This window comes from Callorhinus ursinus, unplaced genomic scaffold (genome assembly GCF_003265705.2).
Source record: "Callorhinus ursinus isolate GAN/ISIS: 27379988/994484 unplaced genomic scaffold, GSC_fseal_2.0 scaffold13, whole genome shotgun sequence".
NCBI lineage: Eukaryota > Metazoa > Chordata > Mammalia > Carnivora > Otariidae > Callorhinus > Callorhinus ursinus.
This window is the reverse complement of record NW_027397075.1, coordinates 46,159,931-46,175,607: the sequence shown is the minus strand read 5'-3', so window position 1 is coordinate 46,175,607 and position 15,677 is coordinate 46,159,931. Positions and strand designations below refer to the sequence as shown.

The window sequence follows — 15,677 nt, the reverse complement described above, 5'->3', positions numbered from 1 at the left end:
CCTGACAGGTAGCACCTAAAGATATGTGCCTTCTGAAAAAAAAAAAAATCACAGCATCTACTCTGGAGTCACTCCTGTCAAGATTTAGCTCCGATTGCTCAAAGCTCTGAAGAATACCATAAGCACAGGGTCAACAAACATTAGGGACGTCCAACATCACAGTAAGAAAGATCCTGGATCCCCGTGCCTACTAAGGGAATACCATTGCACCAAAAACTGTCATCAAGTCTCACCATGAGTATCTGTTCCCTCACTGATCCTGCGAGGGCCCTTTGCCTCCCTCATAGTGGACCCTCTCTCCTAGCCCAGTTGTAGGGCTGTGTCTGCCTCACACCCTCAAGTGAACAACCAAATCTATGCAGCAACTGATTTATCCAACCCCCCCCACACCCCGACCTCGATTGTTAGCTCAGCTCCATCTGGTAAACGGAATCCAGATGCCCCAGATTACCAACCCCCTCACCTGACAGGTAGCACCTAAAGATATGTGCCTTCTGAAAAAAAAAAAATCACAACATCTACTCTGCCAAGAAATGGGGACCCCCCGCCCCCAGGCCTGTGTGTTGATGACCACCTCCTGCTATGCTGGCCGTGGTACAAACAGGCTGCCCGGGGGCCTGTTGTCTTTCTCAAGGGGAGAACTGACAGGAGACACTGGGGCCCTGCTCCCAGCAGGCCTTTGCCCCCTCCAGGCAGTGCCAGACCAGAGGAGTAAGGGAAGGGGAGGGATGACTCTCCAAGTAAGAGAACAAGTAAAAAGATAAATGGAACCAATTTCAAAAGGAGTTACAGGGCATCTGGGGAAGTAAGACTCCTGGGTTATAGTTAAGGCTCTGAAGCATCAATAATATGCTTGACATCCATGCCACCCTTCTTTTGGATTCATCAAATGCTTCCAGGGATCACCCCCAGGTCCCCTCCTCACAGCTAGACAAGACTCACCTTTCACAGTACCAGAAACAAAGACTGCCGATACTCCAATATCATGTGCAAAGGCTGCTGGTCTAAATGTTAATACAGAAAGATTTGAAGGCACACTTAGAGTGCATGTCTCCCAGAAAACGTGTGGCTAAAATGAAGACACGTGTTGGGAGAGAGAAAACATTAGCTTAAGAAATCTCAAGCCTCTCCCCAGTGCGAGATGGAAGCTGAGTTGGGACTAAGCTGTCCTTGTCATTGTTCTCTGAAGTAGTTAATGCCAGTCCTATGTACTGCACCCGGCCCATCATCACTGAATTGTCCAAGGTAACTGTCTGTGCCCTGGAACTCTGCCCACCGCATGGACCATCCTCCATCCCATGACCTAGGACACTGTGAACCCTTTGCTAAGCACCAATGAACTGTGTGACTTTCAGATAGCTCTACCTTTGTGGGTATCAGTCTCCTCAACTGCAAAATGAGGCAACAAGAAAATGATTTCTGAAGTTCCACATTCCAGCTCTCATATGCGGGGAATTTAATAAGGGCTGATAGTGGAATATTATCAGGAAGAGCCTTTATTCTTCATGGAATGGTTGCTGACAATTTCCACAAAAATAAGCAGCAGCACCCCCCCTACCCCCCACCTGGCTTTTAAATTTTAATCCAAGTTCATGAACTGAGCACAGTCAACATACGTGATGGGGGGGAGGGGCTGATTGTATATTCACTTCATTGTTACCCAGATATATTCACCATCCCTCGTGAGGTGCATGGTTATCTTATTGGGCAACTTTAAAATTATTTCCTAACTAATCACTAGTTGTCAGGACTATGATGGGCACTTTAGAGAGTGCAGAGAACTTATATTTTCTCCATCCTTAGGAGAAAAAATGATGAATCTATAAAAAAATGCCTAGAAATTAATACAAGAAACTTAGAATCATATTTGAATGTTTTCTTTTATTTTTTAAAAGATTGATTGATATAGAGAGAGGGAGAGTGCACGCGCTTGGGGGGAGTGGTAAAGGGAAAGAGAATCCAAGCAGACTCCCCACTGAGCGTGGATCCTGATGTGGGGCTGGATCTCACAACCCTGAGATCACGACTGGAGCCAAAATCAAGAATTGGATGCTTAACCGACTGAGCCACCCAGGTGGCCCAGAATCATCCTTTAATTTTTAAAGTTTAAGATCTCACTACTGTTCATCATAATATTGAGCAACCATAGAAATCCAATTCTACCTTTGAAGCACAAATAGAAATGAACAATATTACTATCAAATTATATCACTAAAGACAAGTAATCACTGGCTCCACACAAATGTTCATAAAATATTTACTTTAGCTCAAGGAGCAAACAACCTCTCTTAAGGGAAAATCTGACCTTTCTCAACAAGGTAATGTGAAAGTTGGTCATTTTGATATCAACATTACACAGACTTTGGATTTTAGCACCACAGCCTTGTAGACAGAACGAGCTATTGAATTTGTGGAATCCAGTACAAAATGAAAATGGAGGGTTCCTTGTTCAAAAATTACTAAGAGTCTCAAGCTAACAACACTAGAGTATTCAACATGCCCGGGGCCTTCAGCTACTGATCAACATACCCACACATAGCCTGCTCATAGATGATCCGTAATTAACTACAGCAAACGTTTAATCAGTGCTTCCTGAGAACTTTACATCCATTAACTCCTTTAATCCTCAGAACTGCTTTATGGGAGAAGTGCTATTATTCTCCCTAGAAGAAGGAAACCGAGGCATGGGAAAGCAAAGGGTCCTGCCCATGGACGCGGGGACATGAGGTAGAGCCTCATGGACTGGCACTGAGGCAGGCCGGATCCAGGTTCTATTCCGCTCCTAGGAACCGTGCTCCAGAACTGAGTCTGGAAATTATGTGAACAGATTTCCACTCCTGATTTTCTTCTCTGCTAAGATTAACACTGGGCTTGCATGACTCCAAGGTGGTTCCAGGGACCTGCCATGACCAGGGTCTTTGGCATGTGTGTCACTGGGGGTATGTGGCAAAGTAAGTGTAAGCACAGGGAGCTGGGAACGGTTTCCCTGAACCCCCGTGTGTTCCTGACACCCTCCAACGGAAGCTTGCTGACACTGGACAACTAAGGCTCCGGGTAAAAGCAATCCCTCCTGGCCACACTCCCTTCACCTTAAGAGCAGAGCACACTATGGTGCCACTTCCAGGAGAGTTTAAGTAGGTCTGCTTTTCCCCCTGAAGAGGCAAGGTGGCCCCAAGATGGGCAAGTGGATGGTAGATTCCAAGACCAAGTTTTGCTTTCTCTGGTTACTAATCTTAACCACTATTTACCTTTTCACGGAAGAGTAACTCATGGCCCCACACCATGACCTGCCATCCACAAAATGCTAGAGTTTCTCAGCCAAACTCTGCTCCTATAAACAGCTTTCAGGGCTTCTCTTTCTCTCTCTACCCATTGGTTTCTCTAAAACCCATCTACCTTCTAAGACTCCAATTTCGAGAAAATTCCTTTTTCTCAGAATGAATGAGAGTCATCAAAAGTTGCTGCTGAAAACAGACGTCAGGGAACAGTGAGCCCAGTGCATCCGCTCTATAGACCGAGAAACCAGTGGCACAAACTGGGGTCCACCCTCACGTGCATAGGGGAGGCCACAAGGGCAGACCCCATATCTGCCATCCACAGAGACCCCAGGATGTCCCTTCTCCCTACAGTTCTACATCACACCAAGTAAGCGGGCACCGCAGGGCATGTCTAGACTCTCTTCGTTGGATTTCCCATTAAAGAGATGCTGAGACGATTTTTTAAATCTCTGGAAATGAATAGCTATATCATATAGCAAAAATACAGCAAAGGGGCCGGAAAAAATCCACTGTGCACATATAAAAAAAAAAGTTATAAATAAACAGGATGGTCAGAAAGCAGATTAAACTTCCAAGTTGAAAATGGGAAGTAGAAGATAAAAAGCTGACCTACTCAGAACTATTGCTCCAGCTCAATGGTATAATCCTTCCGTGGCTACACAGCCCGCAAAATCAGAGAAGTATGGCTCTCAGAACAGAGAAAGATCTTTGAGGTCAGAGATCGTCTAGAACCGACTTCTCACCTTGGAGATGAGGCAACTGAGGCTCAGAGAAATGAGGACACTTGTCCGAGGTCACACAACTCAAGTCTGTTAATCAACCGGGACTATTCTTCCAGGCACTGAAGGAACCACAATGGATGGATTATTTGGTCTCAGGCAAAGAAAACTTATTACCTAATAGTTGGCTATCTTTTCTGGGTGGTATGAAAATCTCAAACACATCACCTAGTAGGGAAATGTAATCACAGTTTTTAATTAACATAAAGTCTCTGCTACATTTTTTTGTTGTTGTTATATTACTTCTATACCGTGTAAATCAATTAACTGAAACGAGCTAGTGGGTACAGAGAGTGGCGGTCCGTCACTGGATAGATAATTGCTCTGTTGCTGAGATTAACACCTTATCATGCTATTAGGACCGCTTATGAATCTTGTAGTCCTGACAAAGCCTACAATTTAGGGACTATCCATTCCAGCTGTCTCCATTTCTGTGGCCTCCTACATGCAAACAATTGTTGCACTAAGTGCTGCATTTAATTAAAGGCTCTTCCCATGTCATGGCTATAGGCACAGGAAAGACAAGACACACACACACACACACACTCCCTTCTTGCTGGTGATTAGTTAGCTTTCAAGCAATCAGGATTAAAGTCAGGGAGGCCACCAAAGAAGGGTAAGTTACTGAGGACTTTGGGATGAGAAATTGCAAAATACACATTACCTCTCCCTCTAGGACTTAGGGTAAAGTCACAAACAAGAACTACGACCCTGGGTCTCCTCTCACTTTAAAGGGGCATTTCATCCCAACTTGGAGTTCTCTGCCACTTCCCAAAAGTCCAACGAAGCAGCTCACTTGCACTGTTTTTAACTCCTAGATTCTGATGCGGGAGGCCAGAAGTCCGTGACAGATGAGACAGGTCAGAGTACAGAAAAGCCAGACGAAGGCATTCAGATCGATTGTAGTATCCGAGTAAAAAGAGAAACCCATCTTCAGGGTGGCTTTGCTTCCATTTTAACAAAGGGAAGCTTCTCCTGGGACAATTCTTACTGGAATAGGAGACAACCAAAAAAAAAAAAAAAAAAAAAAAACAGGCAACAAATAATTTTACCATTACCAGGTAATATGTGTTAATTGCTCAGTTTATATACTCAGAATGACATACCATTAGAGACTGTGTATGCATTGTAACTAGAGCATTAATAAATTTAAAATGTGCCTATTAGGATGACAGCTTTGGAGGTGCAAAGGAATAACAGTTATCACTTGGCAGAAGCCGCTCTCACCCCATCTGCTGAGACTTTGCATACATTTTCAGCTTCCTGAGCAATGATTAGGCCTGTCAGAACCTCTTTAACCTTCTAACTGCTGGTCCCCACTGGCCGTAATTAGAGACTAATGAATTCAGAAGATGCAGGCCGTGAGGAAAACTGCCTTGACAGTTTGTGTACAAATTAAGCCCCAATTACTTCATGCATCTTTTGCATCGCTGATACAAGTCTCTGTTATTATTTTTGAATATGGTCATTTTAGCAGAAACGAAGAACTTGGCTAATGTATTTTGTCATTTTTATGGCTCGTCATAAAGAAAAAACATACTGGGCGGGTCATGAATATGTGAAATAAACTGCAGCGGATTATAAAAAGAAATTAATTTTCCTCTTGGGAATACCCTACCACCTTTTTATCTCCCCTGCTGGATATACTTATTAATATGGTTATTGTTATTCAGATACTAGCTGCCATTGAAGGAGCCTGACTAACTAGCAGGTTGTTTGATTTAGGTTTGGACCCCGAGTTAAGGAGCACTTGGAAGTGAGATGTTCTTCATCTTTAGTTCTAGAAGTAGAGGTTGCTTGGAGCACACTGGCCGAAAACACTTTATTCTCTGCCCTCAGCAGCCCCTTCCACCTTCTATGGCCCCTGCCAAAGTTTGCAACTCCAAGAGGTAGGACTTTAAAACCACAATACTAAGGTCCGATGCCATAGTCCTTTAAAAACCTCTAAACATGATATTTCATCTTGTTTCAATCCCCACTGGTCAGCTCAACCAGATATTCAACCTCGGTCTGTTGGGGGACCCATTCCCCTCCTCTATGAGGTCACACAAGAATCCTGGCTGATGTTTCCAGAAAGCCAAGGGGAGTAGGCGGGCATTTCTACATGATGCTCATCACCTTTATGTCTTCTTCTTTAGCTACAAGATGCTGCTGCAGAGAACTGGTCCTGCCATCTGTCTTTAGACCCTGTAGCTCCAGGCAGCCCCAAGACCCATCTAGCAATGAACCTTCCCTACTGAGAGCTGCTCTCCTACAGGCATCCTCCACTGAAGTTTCTGTATGCAGAGGGGCTCCTGTCTCTGCCCCTTTCCCTGCCCCATGTCAGCCTCAGAGGAATATAACAGTTTCCCTTCTGTCTGGCCACATTTGCCTCCCCAGCTCAAAGCCTCTCCCTCCATGCCCCCCCCCCCCCCGCTGCTATGGTAAGCAGAATAATGTCCCCCACCCCCAAAGTCTACATCCTAGTTCCCAGAACCTGAAAATATGTTATCTTACACAGTAAAAGGGAATTTGCAGATGTGAGGGGGGGGGGACTATCTAGGGGGAGCCTGTCTAATACAAAAGTCCTTATAAGAGGGAAGCAGGAGACTAGAACCAATAGCAGGAGATGTGGAGACGGAAGCAAGAGGTTGGAGTGATACAAGAAGAGGTCACAAGCCAAGGGATGCAAGTGGCCTCTGGAAGCCAAAAACACCAGGCAACGTATTCTGCCCTTAAGTCTGCAGAAGGAACCCACCCTGCCAACACCTTGACTTTAGGCTTCTGACCTCCAGAGCCATAAGAGAATAAATATGTGGCATTTTAAGCCACTAAATTTATGATAATTTGTTACAGCAGCAATAGGAAACAAATATACCTTCCCTTATATGGAAACATAAAGATTTGGATTTGTGGTCCAATAATTATTATTCCCAAAATCATGGAGAGATTATTATACTCTCAGTCTTCTAGGATTGAAATCATAAACTGTCCTCATGAAGTTATTATGAGGATTAAGGGAATTAAGAACCTAATTTGATATGTGGATGATAGCAGATACTCAATAAAAAGTTGACGGAGCGTAGCTCAAAACTGAGTTTTAGTGTGAATATGAACCAAGAGTATCAGCCCCTACTTGGTTCCTCCATATCTTTCAATCCCCAGCTCCTCAGAACTAGACCTATTGATGGTCTCCACATGCAGGTTCCAGCCTATCTGTCCCTGAATGTCAGGAAGCAATAGTCTGTGTCCAGGGGATTTGAACTTTGGACCTACTCTTAAGCTCTGAGTCCTGTGACACAGACCCAGATCTCTGGTCTCACTGCAGGTATCTTTATCAGCCAAAAATTATGTGGGTCCCAAATCTGCTGAGGAAGATTCTGATGCCTGAGTAGCTCCAAAGTTCTAGCTGAACCTGCCTAGTATGTTGGCTTCATTTTGGGATTAGGTATCTGCCTAAGCAGCACCTCAAGGAAGAAGCCTTAATTCTATTTGCTTGCCCTCTGAGGATTCCTGTCGAGGACTAGCCACAACCTCAACCCAACCCGCTAAAATAAGGGCGTAAGACCCCACCTAGTTCTTACCTATCTCCTTTCTGGACGCATATCCTTCCCCTCTACCCCTGGATTTAACCACATACATCAGTCACCCTTGGAAAGATTCCTGGATGAAACTAAAATCTAGCTTAACTTACAGGATTCGACCCACACCTTAATACCTTGCTGTTATACTCTAAGCAACTGATCAGATACCTTGGGGCCAACATTATTCAGAATTAGGACTGAGGTTCTTATACTCAGTCAATGTTCTTGGACCATTAAACTGTCCTCTTCATACCTACCTGGGTAGCAGATTTCCCCCAGACCCAGGAAGTTGCCACCCTGGATACTCCTTTCCTCATGTTCTAGATTGCCATCAGCACATTGTAATGATGACTCTGACTTCTAATTATAGGAATACTTTGAGATATTGTGGATTTGGTTCTAGACCCCTGCAATAAAGTGAATGTCACAACAAAGCGAGTCAAATGAATTTTTGCATTAAAAAAGTACATGTAAAAGTTATGTTTACTCTATACTATATGTAGCCTATTAAGTGTATAATAGCATTATGTCTAAAAAAAACAATGCACAAACCTTAATTTAAAATAGTTTATTGCTAAAAAATGATAACCATCATCTGAGCTTGCAATGAGTCATAATTTCCTTGCTGGTGGAGGTCTTGTCTCCATGTTGGTGGCTGCTGACTGTTCAGGGTTGTGGCTGCTGAAGCCTGGGGTGGCTGTGGCAATTTCTTAAAATAAGACAACAGTGAAGTTTGCTGCAACCATTGACTCTTCCTTCCATGAATAATTTGTAGCATACGATGCTGTTTGATGGGAATTTATCCACAGGAGAATTTCTCACAGAATTGGAATCCATCCTCTCAAACTCTACAGATCCTTATTCAGCTAAGTTGGTGTAATAGTCTAAACCCTGGGTTGTCCTTTCAACAGTCTTTTTTTTTTTTTTTAAGATTTCATTTATTTATTGGACAGAGAGAGAGATAGCGAGAGCAGGAACACAAGCAGGGGGAGTGGGAGAGGGAGAAGCAGGCTTCCTGCCGAGCAGGGAGCCCGATGCGGGGCTCGATCCCAGGACCCTGGGATCATGACCTGAGCCGAAGGCAGACGCTTAACAACTGAGCCACCCAGGCGCCCCTCATTTCAACAGTCTTTACAGCACCTTCCCCAGGAGTAGATTCCATCTCAAGAAACCACTTTCTTTGCTCATCCATAAGAAAGCAACTCCTCATCCGTTGAAGTTTTATCACAAGAATGTAATAATTCAGTCCATCTTCAGGGTCCACTTCTCATTCTAGTTCTCTGGCTATTTCCACCACATCTGCAGTTACTTCCTCCACCGAAGTCTTGAACCCCTCAAAGTCATCCATGATGTTGGAATCAACTTCTTCCAAACTCCTGTTCATGTTGATATTTGGACTTCTTCCCATGAATCATGAATGTTCTCAATGGCATCTAGAAAGGTAAGTCCTTTCTGGAAGGTTTTCAACTTACTTTGCCCACATCCATCAGAGGAATCACTATCTATGGCAGCTACAGCCTTATGAAATGTATTTCTTAAATAGTAAGACTTGAAAGCCAAGTCTTATTAAATTACTGCTTGATCCATGAGCTGCAGCATGGATGTTGTGCTAGCAGGCATGAAAACAACACTAATCTTGCTGTCCATCTCCATCAGAGCTCTTGGGTGAGCAGGAGCAGTAAGATTTTGAAAGGAATCTTTTTTTTTTTTTTTTTTTTGAGTAGTAGGTCTCAACAGTGGGCTTAAAATATTCAGTAAACCATGTTGCAAACAGATGTGCTGCTATACGGACTTTGTTATTTCATTGATGGAGCACAGGCAGAGTAGATTTAGCATCATTCTGAAGGGCCCTAGGATTCTCAGAATAGTAAACAAGCACTGGCTTTAAGAGAAAGTCACCAGCTGCATTAGCTCCTAACAAGAGAGTCAACCTATACTTTGAAGCTTTGAAGCCAGGCACTGTCTTCTCGTTAGCTCTGAAAGCCCTAGATGGTATCTTGTTCCAAGAAGAGGCTGTTTCATCCACGTTGAAAATCTGTTGTTTAGTGTAGTGCCCTTCAGGAATTCTCTTAGCTAGATCTTCTGGATGACTTGCTGCAACTTCTCCATCAGCACTTGACGCTTCACCTTGCACCGTTATGTTATGGAGATGGCTTCTTTCCTTAAACTTCATGAACCAACGTCTGCTAGCTTCAGACTTTTCTTTTGCAGCTTCCTCACCTCGGTCGGTCTGCATAGAACTGAAGAGAGTTAAGGCCTTGCTCTGGATTAGGCTTTGGCTTAAAGGAAGGTTATGGCTGGTTTGATCTTCATTCCAGACCACTAGAATTTTCTCCATATCAGCAACAAGGGTATTTCCCTTTCTGTTCACTGGAGCAGCACTTTTAATTTCCTCTAAGAACTTGTCCTTTGCATTCACGACCTGGCTAAATGTTTGGCACAAGAGGCCTAGCTCTCAGCCCATCCCCGCTTTCAACATGCCTTCTTCACTAAGCTTCATCATTTCTAGTTTTTTATTTAAAGTGAGAGACCTGCGAATCTGCCTTGCATTTGAACACTTAGAGGTCATTGCAGGGTTACTAACTGGCCTAATTTCAATATTGTTGTGTCTCGGAGACTAGGGAGCTCTGAGGGGGTGGGGGGATCAGTCAGGACACACACAACATTTATTGATTGAATTCTGTAGGCATGGTTCATGGCATCCCAAAACAGTTACAATAGTAACATCTAAGACCACTGATCACAGATCATTGAAACAAAGATAATAATAATGAAAAAGTTTGAAATACTGCAAAATGACCAAAATGTAATGCAGAGACATGAAGTGAGTGAATACTGTTGGAAAACTGGTCTGATAGCCTTGTTCAATGCAAGTTTGTCAGAAACCTTCAATTAAAAAAAAAAATGCAGTATCTGGGAAGCACAACAAAGGGAAGAATAATAAAAAAGAGGTATGCCTCTATCAAAGGGGAAGACTAAATAAAAAAACTTCAGCCGTGGGTTAAACATTGCCTTAGAGACATTTATTAAGAAGCAATATCTAGAAGAAGATTCATTTCTTTAACATCATTCTATTTTGTATAGGAATTGTGGCATGAATTGCAACTGAATAGCTTCTCTTGGCTCAACAGGATTCATACTTGGTGGGATGATTTACGTTATTCTTAGGGTATGCAACAACAGATTAGGTTAACCATATGAAATTACTGATATTCAACTCTTTTTGCCCTACAAAAACAGCAGTTTCATATGGCCCAACTTAACAGAATGCTGTTTGCCGAGGAGCTGAATCAGACACTCATAGTTGAACTACTTGAAAACTTGCCCATGAAACTAACCTTTGTGGACTTTTCCCCATTTCTTTAGATACTATAGAAGGTCAAATTCAAAATTCCTATAGAGAAAGCACAAACTGAAATTAACAAAATTATGTAACTAGTGTAATATTGCAGAGATCCTCTTTATCTGGCTTTGTTGCTCATAAATACAAAATCCCTGTTGCAGAGTTGTCTGCCTTTACTTGTTGAAAGCCAATAAGAATCATGATCCTCCTTCTCTGTCTTGATGCCACATGAGCATGGCTCAGGTGTGTGAGGTGATAAATACAGCCACACCCAGCTAGACGCAGAGCTATCTCATTAGCAAATCTGAAGTCTAGTCTCACTGACTTTGCACAAAAATTTCTGTAATCACCACTTAGAAGCCTTGCCAAAGACAGGTCATGAAAACCCTATGCAGTTCAATTTTAACCTTTTTTTTATAAGGATTTGGATAGCTTACAAGTAAAAGTGATAATGTCTGTGTATGTGCACTGTAGGTAAGCAGTGCCAAAAACAGTGAGATCTGGAAAACACCTATAGTGGCCCTTTCTTATTAGCTGAAATTCCCATCATTCAGCACTCCTTAATTAACATTTGGAGGGCTTCATAAAAATTCAGGTATGCCATATGCAAGAGATAGCATATAACTTTATTTTTTTTTTATTTTTACTGTTTTTATTTATTTATTTATTTTTAGTTTTTATTTTAATTCCAGTTAGTTAACATACGGTGTTATATTAGTTTCAGATGTACAATATAGTGATTCAACACTTCCTTACATCACCCTGGATAGCACATAAATTTATAACTAGACATATACTTAGTGTGAGTTGTTTAGAATATCAGCTATTTTGATAATCTGGTATGATAGCACACAATATAAGGGAAGGTAAGTAGGCAGGGAATGTAAAGGTCTCTATCATAGGAAAAGTTTAACTGGTATATCACCATGGAGGACCTATGGCCATGGGGTGAGGGCAGAGGGCCAAAGAAGAAGTGATTCCAAAATGGCGGATGCTCAACAAAGATTGTCCCCCATCATAATTTTCATAATGTTCTACCCTTTCTTATAGAGCAGAGTGCCTGTTTTATAAAAGCAGTATATATTAGAGGGAAGAATCTTCTGAGCCATCCTGACGCAGTGTGGCTAGTATATAGTGAAGGCTCCATGGTAATTACTAATCAAAAAATTCCTGGGGCATGCTGACACCACCACACAAAGGGAACACTTGAAAACCTCTCCTCAGATAAGGATCAAGGGTCCCAGGTTATTCTTATTTGCATTAAAGTGACTCTTCTAGTGATGCTTTTGGAGTTCAGTTGATGAAGGAATAGACTCAGCCTAGTGGAAAATTATACCCAGAGAGCTGCCTGCAGTGACAAGGTACAGACCACCACAAACTCAGGCTTTCTCATAGACCTCCCCTTTCTGTGAAGTCCTAACTTGGCTACTGCTTGACAGAATGGTAGTGGAAAGTATTAGAACTGGGGAGAGGGGAGCAGGGCAGGGAAGAGCTCTCCAGCCTTCTTCAGCCAAGCTTCAGGGATGGCTGAGGAGAAGAGGGAAGACCAGATGACACAGCTTGGAGCTGTGTTTTAGATTCACAGAACCCCAGAGTGCGAAACTGTGGCCCAGAAAAAAGTCATGGCCATTTTTCTTTGTTTCCTCTGTGATAGAGACATGGCAGTCCTTTGACCCCACTAAATACTCAACGCCTAAGGGCAACTCAAGACACTCCTTATATAATCACACGTTCATGGCAATAATCTTGAAATGAAACTCAAGAAGTGATACTGGGGGCCGGGGCCGGAAAGCTGCACCCCACTGGTAAACCAGAGCACTGGGTTCTCATATAGCCTCCAGTAAGCCAGGTGTTATACCTTCATTGTCCCTCCTAGGAAAATGAACATCATTTCAGATGTTCCTACTCAAATCCAGGATCATTCACTTGTTAGACTAACATTTATGAGGTTTCTAATAGCCCTCACTCACCGATGAAGCCCTGAGGTAATGGCCCTTCCAAGCTGTCTGGAAGGGCTTCTCTTTGTCTCTTCTACTCTCCATCCTCCACCCCTTGGCTCTGAGATTTTTACACTCATTCAACATAGGCTGCCTCTATTTCAGAAGAGATTCTGTGGCCTTTATCAACATACAATTAATTTATATGGAAGTGTGGTAAACAACTTAGGATCCAAGGGGAGGATCCGCCTGGCCCTCCCACACCCCAGCACTACTCTATACAGAAACATCATCAAGTTCCAGAGCTAAAGGACTCTGCAGACAGGAGGACTCAAGCGGTAGGAGGCCGTACACAGGCAGCATGCTGAGCCCCAAGCTCTAAGTCTACCTCAGTCCCTGGAGGTGTGAGAGTCAGGGCAGCCTGCTACTGAGGGAGTGGGAAGCTTTTTAAGCTCACTCACATTATATTCATTTTTAGAACATACCCCAGGACTGTCCTTAGAAAGGCTCGTTCATTCTCTGGGTTTGCCTCCAAAGTATAGATCAAATCACCATTCCTTCTTTTAGGGGAAGAATGTTAAATTCACCCAAGATGAGTTTAAATAAATTAAAGTGTGATTGGTTGGTAATGGTTTCGTATGCCAAAGCCAAGGATGTTTGCCCCAATACTGGAACAGTGTGAGACAGCCCTGAGGTCCCAGAACTATAAGAGCATCACTCCCACTGCTGTTCAAGGCCACTGCCTTACTGCGTTTTTACAAGTCTCTTCATCTCACTAAAAGCATTCTCCTTTAAGGACAGAGATTGATTTATTTACCTGGATATCTCTCCAGAGTTCCTGGTCTACCTCCAAGAGAGTCTTCAAAACTTTGTAAAATCAAATGAAAATAGATCCTCAACAATGAACATCTTCTTACTAGTGAAAATCTATTCTTAATAGTGCATTTCTAAAGGACTCGCTTCCAGGTAGCCCTGCTTGTAGACACACATATCCACAATAGGACGACTTCAGAAAAGTGAAAGGCAATTTTCAGTGTCACTGCCTTCCTAGTATAGACTTTCTAAAGATAAGGACCGGATATTTTCTGTGCTCCATAGTTGGTATGCTACCTACTTTATAGGACTATCCATTAATTCCACAAATATTTATTTAGTGCCTTTGTGGAGCTGGGGAGATAGCCATCATTAACAAAGCCTCCACTCACATTGCATTCTCGTGTGTGGTGGGGAGGTGGGGGAGTGGGAAACAGTCAAGGAAGCAAATAAGAAAATCGCAGATACTATAGAGTCTTAAAAAAAAGAAAACGATGCATAGAGAGCAGATGGGTGGAGAATGCCACTTCATACTGGGGTTCAGAAAAGGCTTCTCAAAATCAAAATTTAAAAATGTATGGGGTGGGGGCGCCTGGGTGGCTCAGTCGTTAAGTATCTGCCTTCGGCTCAGGTCATGATCCCAGGGTCTTGGGATCGAGCCCCGCATCGGGCTCCCTGCTCAGCAGGAAGCCTGCTTCTCCTTCTCCGCTCCCCCTGCTTGTGTTCCCTCTTTTGCTGTGTCACTCTCTGTCAAATAAATAAATAAAATCTTTGAAAAAAAATGTATGGGGTGTCCACATGTCCAGAAGGATCTAGCCACATGAGCGTCAGGAGCAGAAGCATCCTGGCATCACAAGAATAGGCAACAGCCAATGTGCCACAGGAGGCACAAGCTTGGAATGTTGAGGGCCAAAAAGAAATCTAGTATGGCCAAAGCATCACGCATGACAAGGAAAAGTCCAGGAGAGGAGGTCAGAGAAGTAGGCAGGAGCCACATCATGGGAAGTGTTGAGGGTCTTGAATGGAGTTTGGATGTTTGCAAAGGCAATAAAAGCCCGCAGATGTCTTAGGGAGGAAAGTGACAGGATCTTGATTTATGTTTTTAAAGACCACCCCAATAGCTATGTGGGGAATCACGGGTGGGTAAGAAGAGAAACCGAGAGACTCATTAGAGGGTTATTGCGGCAGTCCTCCCAAAAGACAGCTCTGCCTGGGCGTGCAGACAGTCCTTAGGCAGTGCAGGGAAAGGCTTTCTGCACAGAGGAACAACATGAGCAGAAGCAGGAATGCATGGAAGACGTCCGCAAGTTCAGTGAGCCAGAGAGGTCAGTATATTTGAAAAAAAGAAAAGAAAATGGTATCAAGACAGAAAAAATACATACATATATTCATAAGGGAACCAAAATATGCCAAATACATAGGCGTCAACAAGAAAGTAAAAAATGAGAAGCATTTATAAAAAATAACATAAACAGAACAAAGGGATATAGGAAACAACTAGAATAAATGCAGACAGGGCCCGCACACTTGGGTTGGCAGATTCAATGAAGTAAAGATGTCAATTCTCCCCCAAGCTCTGTAATATAATGCAATGCCAATCAAATTCCAAAGTGTGTTCTTGGATGGGTAACTTGGCAAAAATGTTCTCAACTTTGTGTGGAAGAATGTGTGTGTGAGAATCCTGGAGAAGCACTAACTGTGTTACCAACCCTGGCATGTGTTCACAAGGGTGTGAGGAGTCCAGAGACTCCATCACCGCCGTCCCTTCCAGCTGAGGCTGTCAGCTAAAGCGCAACTGTCCTCTTACACTTAACCCTGCCGCAGGATTTTTCAAACTTTTTTGACTGACCCATGTAAAGAAATATGATTTATATGAGGATGCACATTTATTATTGGAACAAAAATTCCATAAATAATGCATACCCTTACATGTGACTCACATTTATGTTTTTTATTCAATATTG

At 43.0% G+C, this 15,677-nt stretch overlaps 1 protein-coding gene across 1 annotated transcript in view; it reads right to left on the bottom strand.

Moving 5' to 3' along the window:
- LOC112828773 (uncharacterized) overlaps positions 1-15,677 on the bottom strand; it is a 193,714-nt gene that overhangs the window by 8,540 nt on the left and 169,497 nt on the right. The window contains exon 7 of the mRNA XM_073900272.1: positions 4,854-5,047. Coding sequence (XP_073756373.1) covers positions 4,854-5,047 — 194 coding nt within the window. The remainder of the gene's footprint in view (positions 1-4,853; positions 5,048-15,677) is intronic.